The 25,277-nt window shown below is 33.5% G+C and overlaps 3 protein-coding genes across 6 annotated transcripts in view; 2 read left to right on the top strand and 1 right to left on the bottom strand.

The window, feature by feature from the left end:
- Positions 1 to 3,417, bottom strand: part of LOC117100443 (DENN domain-containing protein 1B-like) — a 34,604-nt gene extending 31,187 nt beyond the window's left edge. For all 4 annotated transcript variants that reach the window (XM_033240141.1, XM_033240142.1, XM_033240143.1 and 1 more), the window contains exons 1-2: positions 3,274 to 3,417; positions 234 to 298 (exon numbers count right to left, since the gene is read on the bottom strand). In XM_033240141.1, coding sequence (XP_033096032.1) covers positions 234 to 298; positions 3,274 to 3,290 — 82 coding nt within the window. In that variant the 5' untranslated portion in view covers positions 3,291 to 3,417. The remainder of the gene's footprint in view (positions 1 to 233; positions 299 to 3,273) is intronic.
- A 60-nt stretch (positions 3,418 to 3,477) lies between these two features.
- On the top strand, positions 3,478 to 9,986 carry LOC117100444 (proteasome subunit beta type-7-like). Its single transcript, XM_033240146.1, has 6 exons — positions 3,478 to 3,628; positions 5,388 to 5,469; positions 5,811 to 6,049; positions 6,966 to 7,140; positions 7,843 to 7,994; positions 8,828 to 9,986. The coding sequence occupies exons 1-6, from the start codon at positions 3,567 to 3,569 to the stop codon at positions 8,934 to 8,936; spliced, it is 819 nt and encodes a 272-aa protein (XP_033096037.1). The 5' UTR covers positions 3,478 to 3,566; the 3' UTR covers positions 8,937 to 9,986.
- Positions 9,987 to 16,143: 6,157 nt separating this feature from the next.
- Positions 16,144 to 25,277, top strand: part of LOC117100442 — a 51,999-nt gene continuing 42,865 nt past the window's right edge. Inside the window, exons 1-2 of the mRNA XM_033240140.1 lie at positions 16,144 to 16,317; positions 20,440 to 20,838. Coding sequence (XP_033096031.1) covers positions 20,760 to 20,838 — 79 coding nt within the window. The 5' untranslated portion in view covers positions 16,144 to 16,317; positions 20,440 to 20,759. The remainder of the gene's footprint in view (positions 16,318 to 20,439; positions 20,839 to 25,277) is intronic.

Raw genomic sequence — 25,277 nt, 5'->3', positions numbered from 1 at the left:
TTCTAATGGAATTAAACACCGTAATAACTATTAAAGTAAAAACTAGTCTATTAAACTATTTTTAACATGACAAAAATGGTTAAAAGTGCCACTTTTGTACACACTGCACTAAAGCCCTCAAATGAAATGCTCATCTCGTAATTCATTATAATTGCTACTGCTGGTTGACTAAAAAATACAATTAATAAAAAGAGGAAACAAAATTCATAAAATATCCAAGAAATGTCACTTACTAGAATCTGTGTCCTTAGGTGCTGCTACCTCAAAAAAGCATTCAAAAATATGCTCGGGATTTTCCCTAGACAAAAGAGACAGAAAAGAAAAAAAAATAAAATAAAACATTCAAATTTATTCAACTGTAAACTCATTGTAAGATTTATCAAAAAGAAACTACTGTATATCTGTAGTGAATTTGTTGAAGCCTCTGTAAAATGGTATGTGGTAAAAATGGCCCCAGTAAAAAGACCCTGATTGACAGATAAAAAATGGTCCCATTGCTAAGATTTCGTAAAAATTTCCAAAAAGTCCACTGATTAATCTCAGATAAGAAAGTATAATCATACTCTAAGTATTGAAATACACACCATTGTGTTGGAGCAAACTCAGTGATAAATGGGACGAACAATTGATTTTTCGAAAGTTTAAATGATCATGCTTCATCATATTTATCGAGAAATTTTGTTTTTAATTATGGTTTGCATACGCATTGTATTCGCAGTCAAAGGTAAAATACACTAATTGAATACACCTGAATAATATGCAAGGTAAAAGATCTTTTGTATACCGATCTACTAAATTATGGAATAAACTCCTGGATCATACTAAAACCAACTTTAAATCTATGACACTTTCAAATTTTAAGCATTCTATTTCAGATGCTCAATAATACCATCTTAATTTAACCTGATTTTCTCTTACCTTGCATATCCACATTTATTTTATTTTTTTTTTATTTTCTTAAGTTTCAATGTTCCTTTTAAATCTATTTTAATTTGTAGTTAAGTTATCAATCTTTTTTGGTTACAATGTGTATATATCTGCTTTTAAAATTTTGTAGTTAAGAACTGAACCACTTTGGAAACCAGTACTATGTAATGAAATTGCATATTCAGTATAAAGAAAGAATAAATAAATATTTCGGCATTAATTATTTCATCAGGAATAAATGTACAAATCTATTGTATAGGTTTGCACATTAGACCCAATAAAAATAATTATTACTTTATCACCCCCGCGCGCATGTCTTCTATGGTACTGGAAAAGAAAATTTTGAAGAAAAAAAAAATTGGAAAAAAAAGAAACATTTAAATTTTTTTTTATTGAAAATTTTTTTTTTTTATTCATTTATTTTATTGAATAGTTAGTAGATATGGTTTGCATTATCTAAATCATGTTTTACTTTGAATATCAATGCACCAGCAAACAACAAGGGAGATATTTGGCTTTAGCAAAATAAAAATATAAAAAAAAAAGCCTCCCTCAATCATCACTTTTCCTACCCAGATAGGGTGATAAACTAATATTTTTTATAGGGCCTTAATGTTATTGATGAAAATTCCAATAAAGCTTGATGTCAAATAGTTAGCACGCTAGCTGTTTCTTTTTTTTTAGGTTTGTAGCTTGTTAAAACCTGGGAGTTTTAACTATTACTGTTAATATTAAAGGCCTATTAATTACAGAAATGAGGTTCCAAATTACCTAATCAGTATTTTGTTTTTATCCTCATTTTCACAAGCATGACTCATTTTGTGTAATGAAATAAAACCAATAGTTTACCAAATTATATTCTGAAACTTTTGGCTAAGACATACCAGTTTCTGATAACTTCAAGAACCAATTAATCAAACCATATCACATTCAGTTCAAAGCAGCATTTTATCAGAACAGTAATTATGTTGTTGTTCTGATTCCTGAATACTGAATAATGTACTATACTGTAAGTAAGTCTCAACAGATAATTAAAGAAATTACTTGGATTACTTTTCACAATACAGTACCACATTATTGAAAGTGTGACAGCTGGTTTAAACGCGAAACATACGTGAGCCTAGGCCTATAGACATGTCTATGCTTGGTTATAGATACCCAGATTTACACAAGCAGTGCGCATCAGTGACTTTGGCTTAGTCGACAACAAGGATGACTGAATGCGGCTTTTCCCTCTTCCTTTGGGAAGGCTTTTACAACAATTTCCCCGCCATGTTCCATATGAAATAGATTAACACTATGAATATATGATTCATTTGCATACCGCCTACCCTGAATTCTCTTTCTTAAAGAAGGTTGATAGCAAAGAAAATCTTCGCCAAGTTGGTAAGTCCCGCAGTACACTTTAACTACACATCTCAGCAGTACAGTACGAAGAATAACTATTGTGATTTGTATTGCGTTAGAAGAACTTGTTTGTAATGCTATTTTGATAGACATTTCATCAAAGAAATAAACATTTCATATAGCTAGCTAAGCTAGGCTACGGCCTAGCTAGTACAGTAGGAGGAGGCCCCAGTGGCCTCCTGCCTGGCCGTACCTGTAGGCTTACATCTAATTTCCTTCCTTGAGTCTTCTAGGTCTAAAATATTCCTAATATAATAAACATTCAGTTTTTTTAGTTTATGAAGGTCCATTGATTCAAGGAATTCCTTACTTGTTCATACTTAATACTGAATTTGAAGTAACTTTCTTCATGTTCTAATTAAGCTCAGTGTTTTACGAAAGTAATTTTCAATTACAATTCAATTTCCATCTTCTTGCAATAAAAAAATGAGGAATATTTTTTGCACACGAACCTACAAAAATCAAGACAATCGTTCACTAATTGAAAAATGATTGAACTGTGGGGATAGGCAAATAAAATTGGGAGTTACAGTGATGACGTCACGATTGACTTATATTATATTAATATAAAAGAGACTAATAGTAATTTGATTATTTTCTGAGCTGAAAATTCCTACATAGCCTAGTCATAGTCCATACTACACTAAAAAAAAATCAGTTGGTCTAAATCAAAAGGTACAACTGATAAATTATCATTAATAATTTCGCTACAAAGAATTGAATAAAAATCAGTATGCCGACGTCTTGTATTGTATGTACTGACTGTATCACCACTGTATTATTAAGTAACATTCTCCCAAAAAAAAGAAAATCAATGGGAAAGCTGCCGACTGAGTGAGGCTGCCACCATCATCACTCATGACACGTAATTAAGTGGTAAAACAAACGCAAATTACTCAAGTTAATTGTAAACTAATTATAAACATATTATTCACTTACTTCAAACGAGACCCCATAGTAAGATATGTGCCCTTTGTGGGCTTTTTCTGTGCAGTAATCTAATTCCTTCTAAGCTACAGCACCACAAGCAGACTCCGACTTCCGCAAAGTTGCCATTTTGTAACATCACCTTGCTGCCCTCTATGTTTACATTTTACGTATTAGCAGTTCTTTTCAGCAGACTCCAAATTTCGTTAAAGCAGTGGATCAGCACGATTCTATAAAACGAAGTGGACATGCAATCATGTAATTTAGTCATTAGTACCCAACAGTGATAGAGCAAAAAATTTAACATGGCTACCGCTCTTGTAACGCCAGTTCACACTGGAGGATTCGTATTTGAAAATTGCAAAAGGTTTTTTTAAAATTATATATTTGTAATTACCTACCTAGTATTATTTTGTTCTTATAGAGTAGGCCTTGCGAAGAGCTTCGTTCTAGCTAGGACTAGGCCCTAGGCTTAGGACCTAAGCTAGGCTCCTAGCCTAGATAGAGAGACTGTGTCGGCCTAGGCTAGCCCTAGGCAAGGCCTACTGCTGTAGTACTAGGCTAGGGCCGGCCCCTTGGGGCCTAGGCCTCAAATTAAATATGCCTGTCAGATAAAATATTTATATTTAAGTATAAAGATTAAAGCCACATTCCCAGCAAAATTTCAGTTGATAAGAAATTTCAGATTTTTATATAAGTATGTTATAAAGATTTATAAATATAAGAAATTGCTAGGCCTAGTTAATTACTGAATTTAGACATTCCTAAGCATGAAAAAATGTGAAATAGTGCAAGACTGAAATTTGATTTTTTTGTGTTCCACACAAAAAATAAACATGGACAAATTGTTTATGTTTGATTTTGCGATAGGTCTGCGAAGAAATATAGTAGGCACCGGAAATATTAGCCTATAAACACTGCTAGGCTACGCCTAGCCTTACCTCGATTTAGGTTCTGTTATCAGACATATAAACGACCGACGTGATATTTTCCGTTGCTAATATTGATACTTGTGAAATATTTCATTGGAATTATTTTAAATTTGTTAAAAAAAATTTTCTGACTGAGATTTTGACAAACAAACATATCTTAGGCTTACTTGATCAACTGGAGTGTGGGAGATGCGAAGTACAAAAACTAACCTCATTAGAGAGGGCACACTTTATATGGACTGTACAGTAGAACCTCAGACGGTGTCCATAAATCGGGAGATTTGTAAAATTGAGGTTGGGTTAAATTTGTGGTGACCTTTGACCAAATACGTACGCAACACTCAATAAACGTACGTTATGAATGAACGAACGATGTTACCTATCCAGGCCTATGAATATGTGTTTAGTGTTTTTATTCATCACTTCACGATGTCACAATAAAGTGTTCAAATAAAACCATGTGTCTGGTGCATTAATTCATCACTTTATATCTTTTATTTAACTAAAGAACATGAAAATATTGTGAGATTACCTATACGACAAAGGTATAACTTGGGAATTCCCCTTCATGGCTATTCTAAACAACAGAGCTCTGGTGTTGTCTGGGCAACCAATTAGAGTTCGTGTACGTGAAAAAAGAACAAAAAGAAAAAAAAAAGATAGCCCAGAACGCCTCAAATGTTATCTTCGGGCGTCTAGAACACAAAAATCTGGTGGGGGAATTCCCCCAGACCCCCTAGGGCAGTGTTGTCTCGATCGACCCAACTTTCACCCCCCCCCCTCGACCCAACTTCCCCCCCCCCCCCCCTTTTTTGGACATCTGGATCCACCCCTGTCAATGCAAGCGCAATTTGTCTGTTGTGCGATGGACGTTGACAGAAAAATAGTATAGCAAGTTGGCCTAGCAGAAGTTAGACGAAACAAAAACGCATTTTTCAGGATATACATCATGCAATCCATTCGACTGTCTTAATATTACTTTTATGCAACTACGTACTATGTTTACCAAAAGTTGCTGTAATGATTATTCCATTGATTAAAAAAAAACACAAACGTTGTCAAAGTTAGCGCAGCATCACCGTGTGGTAAACAGAAAGTACCAGAAATGCGTAGAATGCGTGAGTTCAGTACTATTATTTTGTTTCTTGAATTTTTATATGTTACAATTTTACTTTTAAATATTTTTGCTTGTAGAAACATTTTCTTGGAGAAGCAAGGAGCAAAACCACCAAAAGCCACTAAGACTGGAACAACCATTGCTGGTGTTGTGTTTAAGGTATACTAATATATCTTCAATATTGAAAATAAATATTTTAAAAAATACATCATGATTTTTTCCCCTAATGAATCTTATATTGAGCCTTTTATTTTTCTACTAACAGCAATACAAACAGAATAAAAACAAACCTGCCAAAAAATGTAACTAACATTAAAAATATAAATTAAATATAAATGCAATAAACAGGTAATATGAAATATGTTTACTGATAGTCATAATAACAAAAATAATTATAACAAAAGCAACAACAACAATGATATTTAATTCACATTTTTTGTTATTAATGTACTTTTATTTATTTATAAACATTATATTTATTTAATCTGCTATTACATAAGGATGGAATTATTTTGGGAGCTGACACTAGAGCGACAGAAGACACAGTCGTTGCCGATAAGAACTGCTCCAAAATTCACTACATCTCACCAAACATTTATTGCTGTGGCGCCGGAACTGCCGCAGATACAGAGACTACAACTTTGATGATATCCTCAAAGATGGAACTTCACAGACTAGCTACAGGCAGAGAAGACAGGGTTGTCACAGCCAATAGAATGCTTAAGCAGTATCTTTTCAGGTAAAAATCATAGAGATATAATAAGAATACTAGAGCGCTAACCACAATGTATTCGATTTACTCATTATCATTAATGAAATAATAGTCAGTCAGAGGGCTTATTAATATGTAATAATATGTATACTAAGCCTGAAGGTGGCGCTTTACTACGACGGCCATCTTGGATGGTACACATACATAACTCTGCATAGCTGTGCCATCTTGTCAGCACTCTAGTTGTTTAATAGCTCTATGGGTAAAATATTTTTTTCAATGCCTCATAAATATTAATTAGCTTAACGACAGTAAATGGGTTAATTCCACCTGGTAAGCAATGCCATACCTTCGACTACCTCCCTACGTTTTGCAAAATTTACACGTAAACCAGGTAAAAAGTACTACTCAATATTGACTTTTACACCCCTGCCTACCTGAATTGTATGCAGACTGCATAATGTTACCTTCACAGATCAAAGTGGCTCATGTAGACCGACAGTCTGCTGCTAAATATTTAGTTATAGTATCTAGGTATAGTTAAACAAATACACCATGGTTTTATTTATTTGTAGGGAGGTAGTCCCAATTATTTAACAACTCAGAAAGTAGAATTCACTACTTCACTTCCAACCATGTTGTATTTGTATAGTATCCCATATTCTTTTTTATTGTTAAATTTTTGTCATTTTAATATTAAAACTGCTTTGTTACTCCCCTAGGAACAGAATATTTTCTATGATTAGTCCAGTTTCCAACAGTGCTTCACTGCTTAGTTAATTAAAAGATAAACAAAAATTAGTATTAATTGTGCTAATGCTCTACTGCCCTCTCTACTTGACTTAACCAGTGGCCTGCCTATGTAAGTCTTCTATATTTTTCCTGGTGATTTTACTAGAGTAATTAAAAGTTGTATACATCTGCTTTTTAATAACTTTTATAGATACCAAGGGTACATTGGTGCTGCATTGGTTCTAGGTGGTGTAGACATCGATGGACCTCACCTGTACAGTATCTACCCTCATGGCTCAACCAATAAGCTACCATTTGTCACCATGGGTTCCGGTTCACTTGCTGCCATGTCAGTGTTTGAAGACCGATACAAGGTTGATATGGAGGTGTGTTGTAATTAAGCATTAGTAAGCTGTAGAGGGTGGTATGGCTGCTTATCTCAATTCGCATTGCCCTGCATTTGTAGTAATATATGTTACTATATGGAGGTGCGTTTTAATTTTGCATTTGTAAGAGCCTGTAAATTGAAGACAAACAGTACTTTACAGACTAACAAATTTTATTTACACAATGAGCCTTTGGCCACACAGTGGCCTTTGTAAGGTGCATTTGTAAGCTGTAGAGGGCAGTATGGCTGCTTACCTCAACTCATATTGCCCTGTATTTGTAATCTCTTATTACATAATGCTAGAATTTGTTTGTTTTCAGTGTGCTGATTGCATCACATATTATTGTGATGTGATGTGAACATTCTCATTTAATGCACAGGAGAAGTAAAGCTTAAATTGTATGTGTACCTTGTCCACATGGCCAGACCCGTATGCGGCAGGTGTTTGGGGGCCCGCCGGACAGACCCCCCCCCCCCCATCCAGTGCTGGAGGTCCACCTAGATTTGGAATATTTAATTTCAATCATATCATATACAAAATGTAGTATAAAAGTTGTATTTGGTAATTCTAATTGTAATCAACCCATCGTTTTCCTTGAAAAAGTAACCCCCCCCCCGATTGATAACCCAGCGTATGGGCCTGATAGCATTGAATTGATTCAACAAATCACTGTAACTGTATTTTTAATCTGCTTTTTAGGAAGAGGATGCAAAGAAGCTAGTGCGAGATGCCATTGCTTCAGGTATCTTCAATGATCTTGGATCTGGTACCAACATTGATATCTGTGTCATCAAGAAAGATAAAGTAGATTATCTGAGGCCTTATGACGAGGCTAACATCAAGGGTGTCAGGTAGGATGAGTTTGATATGTCTTGTAATGCCTTACAAGGACACATACAACCATGGCTGACTTTGGGCTGCTTTGTTTTCTAATTTCAGTAGTCATGAGACCCGGTCACGAGTCTGACAGTGACTTTTAAAGCCTGCAAAAGAGTTGTAAAACTTTTTTCACATGCAAAAAGTTAAGGGATCATGAGAGGATATATTTTACGAGGGAATTTGTAAATTTATGCTTTCATATTTTCATATTCATTGTTATTTTTTAGAAACTTTTTATTTTGATGTACTGTACATCCAACAGGAAGGAGCCAACTACTTACATAAGGCAAACCTAAAACAACACAACATCAGAAGACGAAAAATTAATAAGAAAATAAAATTCCTTATCCTAAATGCTAGACAGACAACTTAATTATGCATTTGAAAGTTTCAAAAGAAGCATACTGTAGTGAATATGAATCGAGAAATCAAATAATTATATAACTTAAGTAATCTAATTTATAAAACTATATTTTGTACCATTAACTCTAGAATATTTTTTCATGAAACATGAAATGAACTGAATTTTGACATTTATAAGTTTTAACATATAGGTTAAATAGAAAAAGAAGTTCAGAACCAAAAACTTCATTTGTATAAAATTATATCTTACTGGTGACCATATACAATAATACTTTGCCCCTGGGTCCTTCTGAAGGCTTAGCTATGCCCCTGAACACTCAGCCGTTTTTTGGGTAGTACTAAATATGAATTTTTACAAATTGTGGATCTGAATGTACAGTAGATACTCAATTTTTTTTCAGCCTAAATTAACCAATATTTTGTTATATTTGTGTATTTTTAGGCAAGGAGATTATCGTTATAAACGTGGAACAACAGCTGTCCTCACTAAATCTGTTCGCGACTTCAATGTGGACGTTACCGAGTCAGTGGAAGCAATGGAGACATCATGATCTGTGACATCAATGTAGACCGTCCTCTCTGGTGTATTACTATGGATTATTACAAGGAAAAACACAGTGTTTTTGCTGGGTAGCACTATGTTTACTCTAAATGTTAATGGACATTGTATTCCTTTTGTATTTTTTAAATGTCTCATAAGCTAAGCTTATGTCGCTCTTTTTTACTCAGCTCAACTGACATCAACCGACCTCAACTGGTTGCTGATAACGCTCATGTCGATTTTCACACGCAATTTCGCAGTTACAAGCAACACAGTAGAACTCCGTAGAACTAGTTGCCCAGAGCGCTTACGTCTCTTTTGACTAAAGATCATCTACAACTAGTTTGCATGCAACGCTGACATATTTAAAATGCTAACATATTTGATGTTAGTGTGCACAACACATGTGCATAGTAGGCTAGAGTTGACTGTAACTCCTTTTACATGACCATTAAATTTCTTGTCAGTTGCTTTGAATTGCAGCAAAATGTAACATGGGCAACAGAGAGCAACTGTTAATCGGAGCGCTCATGTAAATTCAAGTGGCGTGACTCACAGTTCCTGGCAATTTGCTAAAGGTCAGTTGATGTCAGTTTAGTCGCAAGGGCCACTTATGCTTAGCTTTAAAGTGAATAATAGCAATAGAAACAACTAAAAAACTGAATGCAACCAGTTGCCGTTCAATTGGTACAATTAATTTCAAAATGCTGTTAATTTTATTTTAAAATGTAGACATGCCACATAAGCAAAGAATTCCTTAAACAAAATTCCTTATTCAAAAATGCTTTTTTTCTTTTCCTTTAAAAAATACTGTTTCATCTACAAGAATTAATTTTTACACTAGGAAAATGCACATAATTATTTGATTACTGCAAAGTTGAGATTGAAATTTAAGTTTGCGAGCATTGTTCAACTCGACTGAAATTGTAATCAAATTATGACTGTACCTTTTTACACTGAATTTCAATGGTGAATAAGTCATCACTTTTGCTGTCATTATCCTGTAAATTGGCAATGTACTTGCTGTTGAATGTGAAATAAATTAAAATTTAAAAACATATGGTGTCATATTATTTGATTAATTGATTAGATTTTTTATAATGATTATACATTTATAAACATTAATACATGTAATGCTCCGATTATTTAAAGATGTACTCTCTGAGAGCTAAGAAATTAAAAAATTAAATTCCATTACAGTATTTGAATTTCCTAATTTGTAATAAGTTATTAACTTACAATTGTAAATTAGGTTAAGGCTATACTTATATTTAAAATTTCACATCAATTTAGCAAATATAAAAATACATAATAATATTCCATGTAAGGCAAATATACTATACAAATATTGTACCTTAAAAGGTAGTTTTTTTATTAAATGAAACTTGAAACTTCATGGCCTATCTTATCTGTTACATACCAAGAAATCAATTATCACCAGTTGAGACTTAGCATAATAGGGTCCCAAGCCTCCACCAAGTTGCGGGAATTTCCCTGAAATCGGGACGTCTTCCCACACTGCCGTAAGCAAGCAAGAATCTCCCAGAAAATAACCGATCTCCCGCTAATTCATAATTTTTGCATGTCTTTACTACTTTATTATCAAGCTTCTCACAGAAGCTGCCGATGGGTATCGCCATGCAAAGTAAAAAAAAATTAATGTACACTAGGAAAGCTCATTTAACCAGATCTCCTGGAATCGCCTACTGCACCAGCATTTTCAATGCCAGCATTTTTACTGCCAGCATTACAAAATGCAGTGAAATATAATTGGCTTGGTTAATAATAATAATAATAATATTTATTTGGTAATCATCAAGTACAATTTAAGCCCGGAGTGAGAATAGGCACAAGCCCAAACAGATACTGGTTCTTGTAAGAATGGGATTTTTGCTTTTGATCATGTAAGAGGCAGTGCCATTTGAGGGGCAAAGTGCTGGTCCTCTGAAAATAAAAGTTTGGGAAGTGCTGTTCTAGGGTATTAACTGACTTTCTTTCTGAGCAAACCCTCTCCTCTGATAACTGAACCACCTTCTCCCCTTGCATCAAATACCATCAAAAGGAAGTTCACAATCTACATTTTATGTGATGTTAATGAGTAATTGGTCACAGTGATCCATAGACACAGGTAGAAGAAACATAATAACTGGTAATGCTAGGTCTGTGTGGAATGGATTTGATGGTGGTAAAGATGCTTGCATTTCAATCCTAGAGTCCTTGGTTTATTTCCTTTGATAGTAGACTTGTTTCTTACAGCGGCCTAGCGAGTTGGGGTCTACTTAGGCGAATCTCTTAATGCTCGTATAGTCTGAAATTTTTAAAACAGATACGGCATTTTAACGAGCATAAATATTTATAAACTATTCGAAAACATATTCAAGGATATTAAGAACAATACACTGTACAGTATAGTCAAAATTAAAATATTGGCAACAATACGAACTATCAGTGACCGGATTGCAGTGAAGTAAAACGTAAGAAGTATTATGACCTGACGTGATTCAGAAACGTGCACAATATAGTTCAACCAACTTTAAAATATCAAACAAAAACGTGAGTGCCGATATTTTAATTTTTTTTTTACCATGGTTGAAAAAATGGCTCCTCAGCCGGGAAATACCATATGCATAATTTTAGAAAAATTAACGTCTTCACTTTTAATTTAAGGGTTACAATTTTTTAATTGGAAGTAGGCCTAATCAAAATTTTATAATAGTTATTTGTTATTTTATATTATACCCCTAAACATTTTCAAAATCAATCTTAAATATTGAAATTAAGGATTGTCAATAAAGTTGAATTGTACATGGCAATACAAAAACAATACTCATGGTGGATTAAATATATATATATATATATAATAATAAGCCTTAAAAAGACAATGTGATACAAACATTATTAATAAATCCACATAATATAGTAATGTAGGCCTATATTCATTACAATGAGTACAATTCTCCCCCCACATAATATAGTAATGTAGGTCTATATTCATTACAATAAGTACAATTCTCCATCCAATTAAAGATCCCTTCAATTAAAGACCACCTCTAATTAAAGAAAATATTTCTGCGCCTCCGATATTTCGTCTAACGAGAGACAGTAGTTTTGGTAGCTCCACTACTAAAACAGTGATCTTAATGCATTTTTATTCTACAATAATTGTGTTATATATGACTTACACGTAGATATATTAGCAAAGAAACTGTTTTTTGTATAGCGTTTTGTATATTGAATGACGATACGGTAATGTTAGTGGCAATGTTAGTAATATTTTAATGGAAAGACAAGTTGATGTCTGGCTACCAAGAAATGTTAAGAATAAACAAGAGCATGCAGTTACTGTACAACCAATTAAAACATTTATTTTTAAATTTCCATCTAAATAGAGAAATCTAAAGACCACATTTAGTACCCAAAAGTTTCAAGTCTCCCGTATAGTCTCGGAATGGAGTCTCCTGGAAACTGGCAGGAAGAACTCCCGCATTTTGTATATTGAATGACTATATGGTACGGTCACAAACGACTCTTCTTATTAAGTCACATTTTGAAACTTTTTTTAAATGCACATGCTGCCCTCAATTAATCATTCTTCATGTTTAGGATTATCATCTATTATTATCTAATTAGGCCTATATAATACAGTGTAATGATGATGTCGATGATGACGTGTCTTTTCCATAAAGAATAATTCGGGAGGGGGTCTGCGCAATATCCTCGACGGGAGCGTAATTGGACGTGGTCAGAGATCGCTCAGACGAGGTCCAGGGGTGAAGTCTCCTTTTGGTAAACTAGCAACAACAATGTACGCAGTGGCGTAGCTAGTAGTTTTGGCGCCCAGGGAAAAGAGTAGAAAATTGCACCCCCTTCCCCAATTATAATTATAATATTGTGAAATAGATTGATATTGGTTGTATAGGATTAAGGCATATCCGTACCATACGTCCGTATCATGCACTGTAAAATAAGCACTGTTCTGCTCTCATAATAGTAGGTTATTTCGTACCAGGGGTGGCCCGTCGGGATTTGACTGATGGTGAGTGTGGGGGGGGGGGGGATGCGGCGATGCCCCAACGACTGGGGAAGATTTTCCTGACGAGAGGAAAGTGGGCGTGGTTGAGCGTCGAGCTCCGAAACTTTTGACAATTTATGGGTTTCAAAGGCTTATTTAATCGATTTTAGAGTCTAGGTCCCTATTAATAATATGTAAAAAATACATATAATTTTATTTTTCTCCCCAACGAATTATTGTTTTTCACCCCGACGAATTATGGTTTTTCTCCCCGACCGGGGGGCGGGGGAGCTATCCCCGAAGGGGGTATGATCCCCCTCCCCCCGGTCGCGCCACCCCTGTTTCTTAATACTGAAACTGCATTACGATGTTCGGAACTTTGTATACAAGTTTACCATTATCCTAATTTGTAAGGCTGTTGTATTTATCGCATACAGCTAGCTTAGTATTCTTATTGTCTTGTAAGTTGCTGAATTTGTAACATTGCTTAAACTCGCAACGAATTTTGCGTGCTTTTTGCATCTGCAAACAAGGTAAGAACATGATCAAAGTTAGCAATGTTGTCTGCTTCATCGCGCTCAATACTAAGGAGTGCCAAAGCAGATAGCTCTGAGATATGATACAGGATCAGCTTTAGTCATGTAGTCATTACAGAATAGATTTTTAAAAGAATGGACTGAAAAGAAATCACAATCTAAAAATTTGTCAATAAAAACAACTACATTCATATTTTTATTACTAATTGGAAAATATCCATACCTGACGACATGCATCAATTTCGTCATGCTTTTCTAAAAGGTGGTTATTTTTTTTACTCTCATTTTCCCATCTCCGCGTCTCCCAAACCTGGTGCTCGGGGCATGTGCTCCCCTTGACACCCTAGCTACGCCACTGAGTGTACGTCGTATACACCACTGCCGTTGTGTCATGGTGAGATATTGGCTACCCTGATTTGGGATAATAATTACCGGTACATTCGTAGAAAGCATATGGCCTACTTCAAATGGCTGAAGTGTTATCATTTATCGCGGTAGTTATATATGAGTTAACATTTTCCAAAAACACTAATTTTATTGATTGATTTTGATTGATTGAATTTATTCGATACTCGATCATACACATACGTGATAGACAATGATTATATTCAGGTTGACAATATTTATGCTATTAAAAAAAAATTTTCTAATAAAAAAAGAAACCATAATTCATGCGCCATCTTTAAAATGATGACAAATAACAGTGGGGTAACCAGTGGTTTTACGGTGCCTGAGCGCTCCTTTTAGCGCATTGCGTTGTAATAATATTTTTATTCAGCTAGCACCCCTTTTCAAAATCCAGATTCGCCACTGGAGAGATACTGTAATCATATTAGTATCTCTTTGATGTGTTTTATTGTCTTCTTTCTAGTTTTTGAGAAAATACAAAACGTTGTTTCCAGAAAATTCATAAAATGAATCCTGTACCAGGAAAATGTTGGCATTTTACGGAGGTGATGTGATATAACATTCTGATATGACAGCTTTCTTAGAATGTCAGATGATTTCAGTATTTCGGCTTTATGTCTTATAGGCCTACTAAAGTAAAATTAGGCTATAACTTCAGTCATGCTACTGCAGCGAATATATAAGTATCACTATCTATAAATGAGTTTAAAAGAAAAAAGAACAGGAACATCTTATGTTTGATCTTTAAAATTTCATCAATTGCAATTGGGTTATATATAGTGTTCAGGTGCGTGTCCTCCATGCCCTTAAATATTTTATTACACAGTTGATAGGCAAGGCATACTTTATACATTGGCTTTACAACACATTGTTTAAACAAAAAAATTAGCATAACGTATCCGAGAAGTTTGTTGAAACCCAGTTTGCCGAGTCCATGGTCACTTTTCCGAAAGCCAGTTTGGTAAATCCATTTCACTGCACATGACGACCCAGTTTGCCGAAACTCAGTTTTGCCGTAAAAACCCAGTTTGTCGAAACTCAATCTGCCGAAACCCAGTTTGCCGAATCTTGCCCTCACCTTCGTCAAAAAAAAAATAAATAAAAATACAGCACTGTGCTTTTGAAATAATGGGTGGGTCAGGGAGGAGCTGTACTTACGATACAAATTAAAAAAAAACCTGTGAGAAAGCACACTCGAAGGCATGACTTGCAGTTAAAATTAGAAATAAAATGAAGTGAAATGAAGGATTAAGCATCGTACCCCACATCGTATCCCCCTCCCCACCTAAAAAAAAAACTCCTTGCGAACCCTATGATTTTTATGCCGGATCCTAGGCCAAGGTTCTAGTCGGCCTCTTGATTTGGACCCGTTGTCGACATATTTCTGGAGCCACCACTGACACGTGTATAATTGTAGATTATTATTTATTTATTTATTTCCTCTACACATTTTGTTATAAGAATTTTAGCTGAAGGTCTATTTAATTATTTGCTGATAGCCGAATTGCTAAATCAAGATTGATTTACAGATGACATAAATAATCATTGAACTACAATAAGCTACTATTTATTATACGAATACTGGTAAGAGAGTGCTCCATCGTGAATTTTATGCCGTTAAAGTTTTACTGCTTATAATTAACTTTCGGCAAACTGGGATTCATTTTTTCTAAAGCAGGAGAAACCAATAACTCATTAATAATAATAATAATAATAATAATAATAATAATAATAATAATGATAATGATAATGATAATGATAATGATAATAATAATAATAATAATAATAATAATAATGATAATGATAATGATAATGATAATGATAATGATAATAATAATAATAATAATAATAATAATAATAATAATAATAATAATAATAATAATAATAATAATAATAATAATAATAATAATAATAATAATAATAATAATAATAATAATAATAATAATAATAATCACTCACTCACTCAAGAGAACACACAATCCACTCTACTCATCCCGTGACCCCCAACTTCCCACCAACACAACCCACATAGTTAAATATGAATAATATACTTCAAATATCCCCTCCCAATGAGTTTTTTTTTGTTTTCGTGATAATGATGAAGGCGAAAAATAATATAAACCTCCCCATCCCCTCCCCCACCCCCAAAAAAGTACAGTACTACAAATTTACGTGCGTACACTTATCATGTACTGTACTCTTATGTAAATTGTTTTGTAGTGACGTCACAGCACTTATCAACGAAGCAAGCGAAATACAAACAAGGTCAGGGATTTTGCCGCGGTGCGAGAGAAGAAGACGTTGTTGCAAAAGAATTGAGGTATTCAATCGTAATAAACAATTTTCACTTTACAAGTTCAAAGACGTCCCACAGTGATTTTGGATGGGAAATTGTCGGTTGGTATATTTCTCAAACTCTTCATGGAATTAAGTTGGTGAGTAGCTGTTTCCGTTTTTTCCTCGCACGAGTACTGTAGAACGCTAGGCCACAACAAGGCTGTTGTTTTGTGTTGGTGGCATGGCGTTTGTTAGTACGAACTCGGATTGACCCATTCCCAGTGGTCAGTCGTGTGGTGGTGAAAATGAGACAACGCTTCGATTGTGATCTTCTTGTTTTTTGATGATTTTTTTTGTAGTGATCCAGATTATTTTCTGGAGGAACTGGTTCATGCATATGGCATATTATTAAGCCACTATGAAATTGATCACGATAGATAGGAAAAGAACTGAGGCTGATGGATTCTGCTACCAATATTGTTCAAATAACAAGGCCTTATCATAATTATACAGTAAAATCAGTGCCTCGCCAGGGGAACATGCATCCTTCATGTTTCCTGGTATAACTGCCTTCCTCGTGAGGGCCCCTACACATTAGAGAGGCAGTAGGACTGTAAATCGTTCCATATATTTTTTTGTGCAGTTTTTTTTTTCTTGTGCAGCATGATCATAACAACATAACTGCAGACTTCTAAAAGATTTACTGTATTTTTACAACTGCTGCATTTTACATGTACTGTATATAAAAAACTTCCTTTTCAATGCAAAAATAAACATCGTCATACCTGCACCTCAGAAAAAACATCGCCATACCTGTACCTGCGCATCAGGAGGATCAACATATTTACGTCTCACAACTACTTGAGAATTTCTCGTGCATAGGCCCCTAACCTATTTTTGCATTGAAGACAATTAAGTATTATGCAGTACTGTAATTTATTTTATTATTACACTCCAATAATTTGTAAATGTAAAATGCAGCATTTGTAAAAATACAATAAAGTTGATTACTTTTTGATGTCTGCAGTTATTTGTTTCCAGTAAAAAGCCAATTTTGTGTACTGACAGTTTTGGACTCATAATTAAATAATATATTCATTAAATTATGGTCAATGGTCAATGTCTCTATGGTCCCATCCTGGCAACCATCTTGAAGGCAGCTTCATATGAAGCATTGATTTTTTATGATGAAGTGTTGGAGTTGATGCTCATTATCTTTGTAACAGTAACTCTATGGAAGACATGAAACCCATTTTTATTATGGTTCGATAGCACAATCAGTATTAAGTTCATCTTAGCAGAAAGTACAGGATACAGGGCTGGAAAAAGTGCAAACGCATGACTGGCAGTTGAAGCCATCTCTCCAGGAAGCATTTCAGAAAAAAAAGGTGGAACGTGTTGTAGTCTATTAATCTTGCATCCTCATTAATGTTTTTCTTTCTTAGAAAAACACATGTTCAGAAAAAAGTTTGAAGGTGTGTTTATCGATACATCTTGCATATCATTAACGTTTTTCTTTCTTAGCAAAACAAATAGAACTGTGTATAAATTTAACTTTACAATAATAAAACTACTATAGAGTGAGTGGCCCACACTAAACGCTTTGCTAATACAGTTATACTCCGTTTTCTCAGATATAGTTTTTAATTATTCTTTTGAAAATACTTTTGTTATTTTTGAGAAAGAAATTTATTTGAATTGAATTTGAATTGAATTAGAGGGGATGTTCTCTGCTAGAACTGGTATATATTTCAATAAAATTATTTGGAATGTTCTGGTCTTAGTGATGAATGATTTGTCATTGATGATGTCATTCACTAATCACATTGAATTATATTGCCACATGCAATTTATCTGCGTTAAATATTGAATAAAAAGAATATATATAAAAAAGATTTAAAAAATTAATGTTATCCTTATTGATTATCAAGTAGTTTTTCTTATCGTTAAAAAAAATTATTACAGGATGTTAAATAACACGAACATTAAAACTAAGACTCTCATGCAGCCAACATCTTTTTCAAAATATGAAAAACTTTCTGTTGTGCTACATTATATTAAAATCTTCTTTGCAATAACGTCGTTAAAGCTTGGAATGTAATATTTTGAATTACGATAATAAGATGCATGGTGGTTAAGTAATTTTTTATTCATACCATGTAAGTTCAAATGTGTGATTGTGTGGTATTAAGGGGCTGTTCACAATTATCAACATTTTCACGAGTTTACTGTACAAAAATAGTATGCTGAGGAGAAGGGGTAGAAAAATTTGTACATGAAAATGTTGATTCAAAATAACATGTAATATTTAAAAAAATAGATTTTTATGATCAACTATAATGCAGTCAGGAATATAATATACATCCAAGTACAGTACTTTAGTTGCAAAATCAACATTTTTATGTACAGTACACTTTCAGAGGAGAGGGAGGGATACTGAAAAAGAGTACTGTCTGTACACTTACAAAATGTTGATAATTGTGAAAGACCCTAAGTGCTAAGTATCATTGCATTACCAATATATGTAGTTGCAAAAACTATTCTTTAATTGTACTTATTTGGTTTTATAGAGCTTTTGGAGATAAATTTAATATTTGATGTAAAAGTTAAAAAAAAAAATCTGTTATTATGATGTAACTTTTTTGTAAAATAAAGATATAGTATGCATTCATTTGTTAAATATAGGTAACTTATCTTTTAATGAACAACATTAATATTTTATAAATCAAAAGAAAATTTCTATTTTGTTTTTATTGTTATTATTATGTTGTTATTAAGCGCCTTGAGGTTGTTAACTTTAGGGGCTATATAAATATTGATTATTACTGTATACAGTAATTTGATCAACACAGTGAACATTTTATTAAAGTCTTAAGTTAGAATCTTTTGTGATGACAGGTTTGTCACTGGTTGATGTCATAACTAATCTCTTGATTTATGCTGTAACATGAATGTAGTTTTTTTTCTGATTATTTTTTATTTTTTATTAATTGCATTCACTATAGAGTACCACAGTTGTGTCAACAGACGTTGGTTACCGTTCATTACTCCTGAATGACTTTATAGGCTTTCTTCAATAGGCATTTTGAAATCTAATATTTTACCATCAAAATGTACTAAAAACATAACAGCTCGCATTATTTTAGTTATTGAACACACACTTAATCATCAATTAAAATCTCTATTATAGAGAATTATTACTATTATTATTATTATATTATTACTATTACTGCAGTATTTGGCTGAATTGCTGGTAGCCACTGTGTGCACAAAAACCGTAATGAGAGGCAAATGATTCCTTGTCAAATTTCATTGCACGTCTCTCCTGGTGTTGGAGGGCTCAAAAAGACAGTATCAATAGATGAGAACTATTCCTGTACATTCTGAGTCCCTAAGACTTTTTTTTTCAAGATTAAAAAAAATTCTTTTTTGAAAGTTGAATCTCATAAAAAAAAAGCAAAAAAAACTGTATGCCTTTGTTTTGTAAATTACACAGATATGTTTATGTACGGTACACTAGCGCTGTCATTTTGTGATTATGTCATTCGCTAATCACGTTTTATATTGCCACACGCCATTTATTTGCGTTAAGTATTGAATAAAAAAGAGAATAAATAAAAAGGATTTTAAAAATTATTATCATTATTAATTATCTTGTACAGGACCTTTGCAAAAATCCATCATACAGTATTCAATGGCAAATGTAATGTAGGGTTTGTTCATATACAGTTTATTAATATTTAATAAATATGTGGCATATTGCCACATGCCATTTATCTGCGTTAAGTATTGAATGAATAGAATAAATAAAGAGGATTTTAAAAATTATTATTAATTATCTTGTACAGGACCTTTGCAAAAATCCAAAGAACAGGGCTTACTCTAGCAGAAAGGTCCATTACAAACAAATAGTGAAAACCACTTCTTTGTAATCTTTTTTGTTCCATCTTTTGAATCACATTTGTTTTACAGAGACCAGTATTAGTCTTGACCACTTTGTATCTCTGGTACAGTAGAGTACAGTACTATACTGTAAGTACTCTTCAGGTGAAATACTGTACAGGGAGTGAACCATGGTGGGCCGACTGTATTGTTAGTCGTTCAAGCTGCTGGGTCACATCATATTCAATGGCAAATGTAATGTAGGGTTTGTTCATATACAGTTTATTAATATTTATGGTACAGAGAGACCTTCAGAATTATGATTATAATATGAAATATACTGTAAAGCAATATAGGCCTATATTATTATTATTATGTTCCATTTCCCTTTTTTTCAGGTTGAGTCTCCCAAGTTCAGTTCCGTTATCTTAACTCATGAACAATATGTGACCATTTATCCTGTTTGTCACATGACCAATTCACATTCTCAAGGGCCAACCAGAATGCTGCAAATAGAACCTATTGACCAATCTACCTGTAATTGGATGCTATAGTAATTTTTAGCTGAACTTGGAACCATCAACTTTCCGCTGGTTTTATGACATTACCTCAGACATTTTAATGGTCAGGAATAAAAGAAAAACTATTGTTCCACTTACCATTGATAAGATATTTTCTTTTTTTTGAACTTTTCTGGAATATTAATTTTGATTGAACAATGATGAAGTTGGATTTATTAGGCAGATGGAAGTGGGTCTGTTTTTGGAGTATATCTTTGTATATTACTTTTGTACCAGGTAAGTAGGCCTATAAATTATTATTTACAAATATTATATTATTAGGCAGTAAAAAAATGGATGTTGATGAAGAAGTTAAATTTGGATTGATTGGTTGGTTTTTGGACATTATATTTTTTGTTAATTTGCAGTGGCGGATCTAGGATTTAGCAATAGGGGGTGGATAATGCGATTTGCGAAGCATCAAGCGGGGGGGGGGGTGTTAAAAGTACAGTTAAAAGTCTTTTTAGAGCCAGGTACAGTATTTTGTTAATTAAGTTTACAAAACCATTGAAAAATCAATGCTGGTCGGCAGCCTACAGTATCAGTGCCAGTAGGATGGTGAGAACCCTGCTGTACTTTAACATTTGCTGTATAGTAGATTATAAAAGATTACGTAGGCCTACAGCATGGTAAATGTCCAAATACAGAGATAAAATTAACATAATGCCTAATAATAATAGACCATATCAATAATAATAGGCCCAATAGTAATGAAAAATAATAAATAATAATACAGTATAGCATGATGATGTGTAGAGAATAGAAAATAGCCATTATTTTGAGTACGGTACATCATTAGGTTATACAAGTTTACAGGTAAACATTTATAAACACCTGATATGTGAAATTAAATAAATTAACTTCTCTACGACGTACAGTACACCCATCGAAGAAGCTATATTGTTTTACTGTATATCTGTGCCACAGCTAAGATACTGTATAATAGTTGTCATTCGCTGGACAACAACCCTGGACAGGTGTGTACTCCACCCCGCGGCACCACAGAAGGCACTGACACGTTTAAGCAATAAGATAAGAATTGTACGCGCACATTTGTGTTGCCGAGAAGAAAATTCTACTACAGTTCAACAGTACTGTAGGCGATCAGGCATGCCTTACTTTACGTTGGAAGTCCTTTGCTTTACCAACAAATTTTTAACGTGTGAGAAAAACAGAATTTCCCAAGAGCGTGAGAAAAAGAGACAGATCGATCGCCTCTGAATGAGAGACATAGATAAGACATAATATACACTCAACTAACATGCATTTAAAATTTGTACAGCATACATGTTTTATAATCAATCGAAAAATCACCAATTTATTTACTGCAAAAGCGATATTATGTGTCCTTGAAATTTGGAAAATTTGACCTGGAATGTCCTGAAAATTTGCTTGCTTAAAAACATGAATGCTGTATTATGCAGTATGTGTATGAAAAGGCTATTTCTTTTAAATTCTTTGCACATCATTATATTACTGTTGGCTCACTCCAATACTACCTTGTCAAATCATGGTTGTAAATACTAACTGGTACATTTTTTTCTCTGCTAAGTTGGCAAGGGAAATTTTTTTTTTTTACATTTCAGTTGAACTTGAAAGTTTAACCATTTAATTATCTACTACTTTGTCTGTGTTAACTAGTAACAAAATTTAAAATTTAATTTCAATAGCTTCTTAAAAAAATATTATTCAGTATGTAGACAGCGCACCCTAAACAAGGACACAAGCAAAATGAATAATTTGGGATTCGAACACCTGACGTTAAAGATGAAATTGTACTGCAACCTACTGCACTATGCCAAGTGTTCCCACATACTGTAATATAATTCTCCCAGAAGTACTATATTATTAATGATTTTTAGATGTATTCCACCCACACAAAACAGATGCACTTGGATTTAACATCCCTTTTATTCATTTTTTCTATTGCACTTAAATACCAAAATGTTAATCAACCAGTAGGAAATTCGTAATTAAAATAGGATCGATTACTGTTTAGCCATACGGTACAATACTGCAAATTTTCGATTGAACTGGATGTTTTCAGTGTGAAACACACATTTAGGATAACGCAGAAAAGTCTGAACTGGGATTCTTTTGATGGTGAATTGGGGAGTACTATACACTGGAAACAATCGCCGACTGTTTTGCAAAAGTGTACTGCGTACATTAACGTGCACGTAACTATATTGCACACAGGGCAGCAGATTAAACATTTCTTCCAAAAGACAATGCACTACAGTAGTAAAACTCAGCATACTCAGCCCTGCAGTTGAAACAAAAAAAAAACAGCAGATAGAGTTGAATAGGGAACCATGTGAAGGTCACCACAGTCCAGAACAAACTTTTCAGTTCAACTAAAAAAAACTTTACTTGAGATTTTGAATTGTAAATTTTTTTATTTGGTACTGTATAAATATAATTTTTATTTTACAATTTCTTTCAATTATCATAGTAAAGTTAATGCCGTAGCAAGGATTTCCAACAGTGCAGGACAATATCAAGGTGGACCCGTAAATTAAAACAATGTGGACACCCACGCAAAAATATGAAAAATCTTAACCCATTTTCTTAAATTTTACCCATTTTAGGCTAAATATGAAAAATCTGGACCCATTTTTCAAAAAGTGGACCCATTTTATTGCATAAAATTACATAATTTGGACTTATTTTTAATAATGTGGACCTATTCTTTGTGGACACATTAGAAAAATTGTGTGGGACTGTCCCAGCTGTCCCAATAGCATTGATTAAAGTTGAAACATTTCAAGACACATGATCCTAAATACTGTTCCACATGACCAAACAGGATGAGAAATCATTAAAATTTACATATAGTCAATAATTAATTAGACTTTAGGGGCCTACAATCTGTTTATTTATACATACTGTACTGGACGTGAAGAGAGACAATCTCACACGATCTTAAGTACTGTACAATATACAGGTAATAAACAGACCCTACTCAAAAGTCATTTGGAACATTGTCAAAATGTTTTGCTAATTATCAAAAAAGATACTGGCCCCAAATACTGAGGTATTCAAGAATAGCCTAAATGCAGTACTCTATACTTACTACCGTATTCCATTTGCGGTCAGGTTTTGGCACTGCAATCGAGACACTAATCTCACCCATTAGAGTGGGACACAATAGTTCCATGATTCTAGGTTCACAAAGGGTTATGGAAATTCCAGATCATTAAATGCACAGAGAATATGTTAAGAAATAATAGTCATTTTATTTGCATATTGTCATTTTAAAACCATAACATTTCTTCATATTTTACAGCATTGTATCACATGACCACTACTACAGTAGTTCAAAGGTTGCAGACTGGATATATTTTTTAAAGTAAAAAGTTAAACTATTTCAACTACCAGCAAAAATCTATTGCTCTTTTGATTACAGTACAGTATAGAGTAACCTGTGCGTATAGTACAGTATAATTTTGTATGACTAGTGAGTGTAATATGATACTTGGTATCTGTTAATGATGCTGTGTGAAGGAGCAAATGGTTAAGTGTAATTTAAAAGAGGGTTTTTGAGATTTGTTTCTATTGTGTACTGTGTATGACCTTTTATTTAGGCCCACTGTGTAGCTAATTTATCAAAAATTTTAAATGTAAAATAAATAATTTCTTTTTGAAAATATTTTAAGAATGGAAGCTTTTTTTACTTTAGTTGGTGATTTAATAATAATAATTTAGATTTATATAGCATCTTACAATCCATTAATGAAAGCCCCAAAGCGTTTAACAATGATTATATGTATTTATTAATTTTAATTTTAATTAAGTTATTTTTAAAAATTATTATTATATTCTTTTTATTATAAATTTCAACAAAACACATAAAGGAGGAAACAATCAAAGCAGTGGTCAGCTAAACCAGCTAGGCATGCTGTTCACCCCAATGTAAGGGCAAATGCTCAGCGGGTACATAAATCACAGGCACCATACCTGTAAAGAAAACCAACCAAAACTAAGTATTGCGCCTTGAGAAACAAAAACAGTGAAATACTGCGAGGAAACATTAATGGTATAAGGCCCTATAATAAGCAATTAGTAGAGCTCCGCATAGTACACTATAGGAAAATTATTATACAGTACGAAGGCTAGATGTAATGCTTGAAAAAATTTCCTGAGTAGAGGGCCTGCAAGGCCCGAAGTAAATTTTTTGAATGTTTAGTGTACAATACATGCTCTACTAATTGATAGTCAATTGCTGTCTTAATTTTAATTTTTTGTAACCAACTGTTGTAGCAGTCATCGGTTGCTATAGTGATATGATCAGTATACATGTGCGTATTTACATTTTTACCTGTGCGTATGCTGATTTTTGCTCCTGCAGTACGTGTTTAATTAACTACACATCAGCAGTACAGTACGGATACGATGAATAACTATCGTAATTTGTATTGTGTTAGAAAGAACTTGTTTGTAATGCTATTTTCAGCATTCAAGAGAGAATACAGTCACTGACGCCCTTTTTAGTCGGTGCACGCAGACAGGTAAAATCGTGCAATGATTTCATAGCTAGGTCTAGGCTAGGCTACGGCCTAGTAGTAGTACAGTAGGAGATGGCTGTAGGCCTACATCTAAATTTGTTCCTTGAGTCTTTAAAATAGGTCTAGAATATTCCTATAAAAATAATACAGTATATATATATATATATA

This window comes from Anneissia japonica, unplaced genomic scaffold, assembly GCF_011630105.1.
Source record: "Anneissia japonica isolate Jap-2015-1 unplaced genomic scaffold, ASM1163010v1 scaffold1642_len504882_cov181, whole genome shotgun sequence".
NCBI lineage: Eukaryota > Metazoa > Echinodermata > Crinoidea > Comatulida > Comatulidae > Anneissia > Anneissia japonica.
The sequence above is the reverse complement of the archived record's forward strand: the minus strand, read 5'-3'. Positions and strand labels throughout refer to the sequence as shown.

Excerpts from the sequence above, each read along its gene's own strand:
- LOC117100444 (XM_033240146.1), top strand. The coding sequence starts at position 3,567 with ATGGCTACCGCTCTTGTAACGCCAGTTCACACTGGAGGATTCGTATTT. Across the intron at positions 3,629-5,387 it reads GTATTTGAAAATTGCAAAAG|AAACATTTTCTTGGAGAAGC; the intron begins GTTTTTTTAAAA and ends TTTTGCTTGTAG. Across the intron at positions 7,141-7,842 it reads GATACAAGGTTGATATGGAG|GAAGAGGATGCAAAGAAGCT; the intron begins GTGTGTTGTAAT and ends TCTGCTTTTTAG.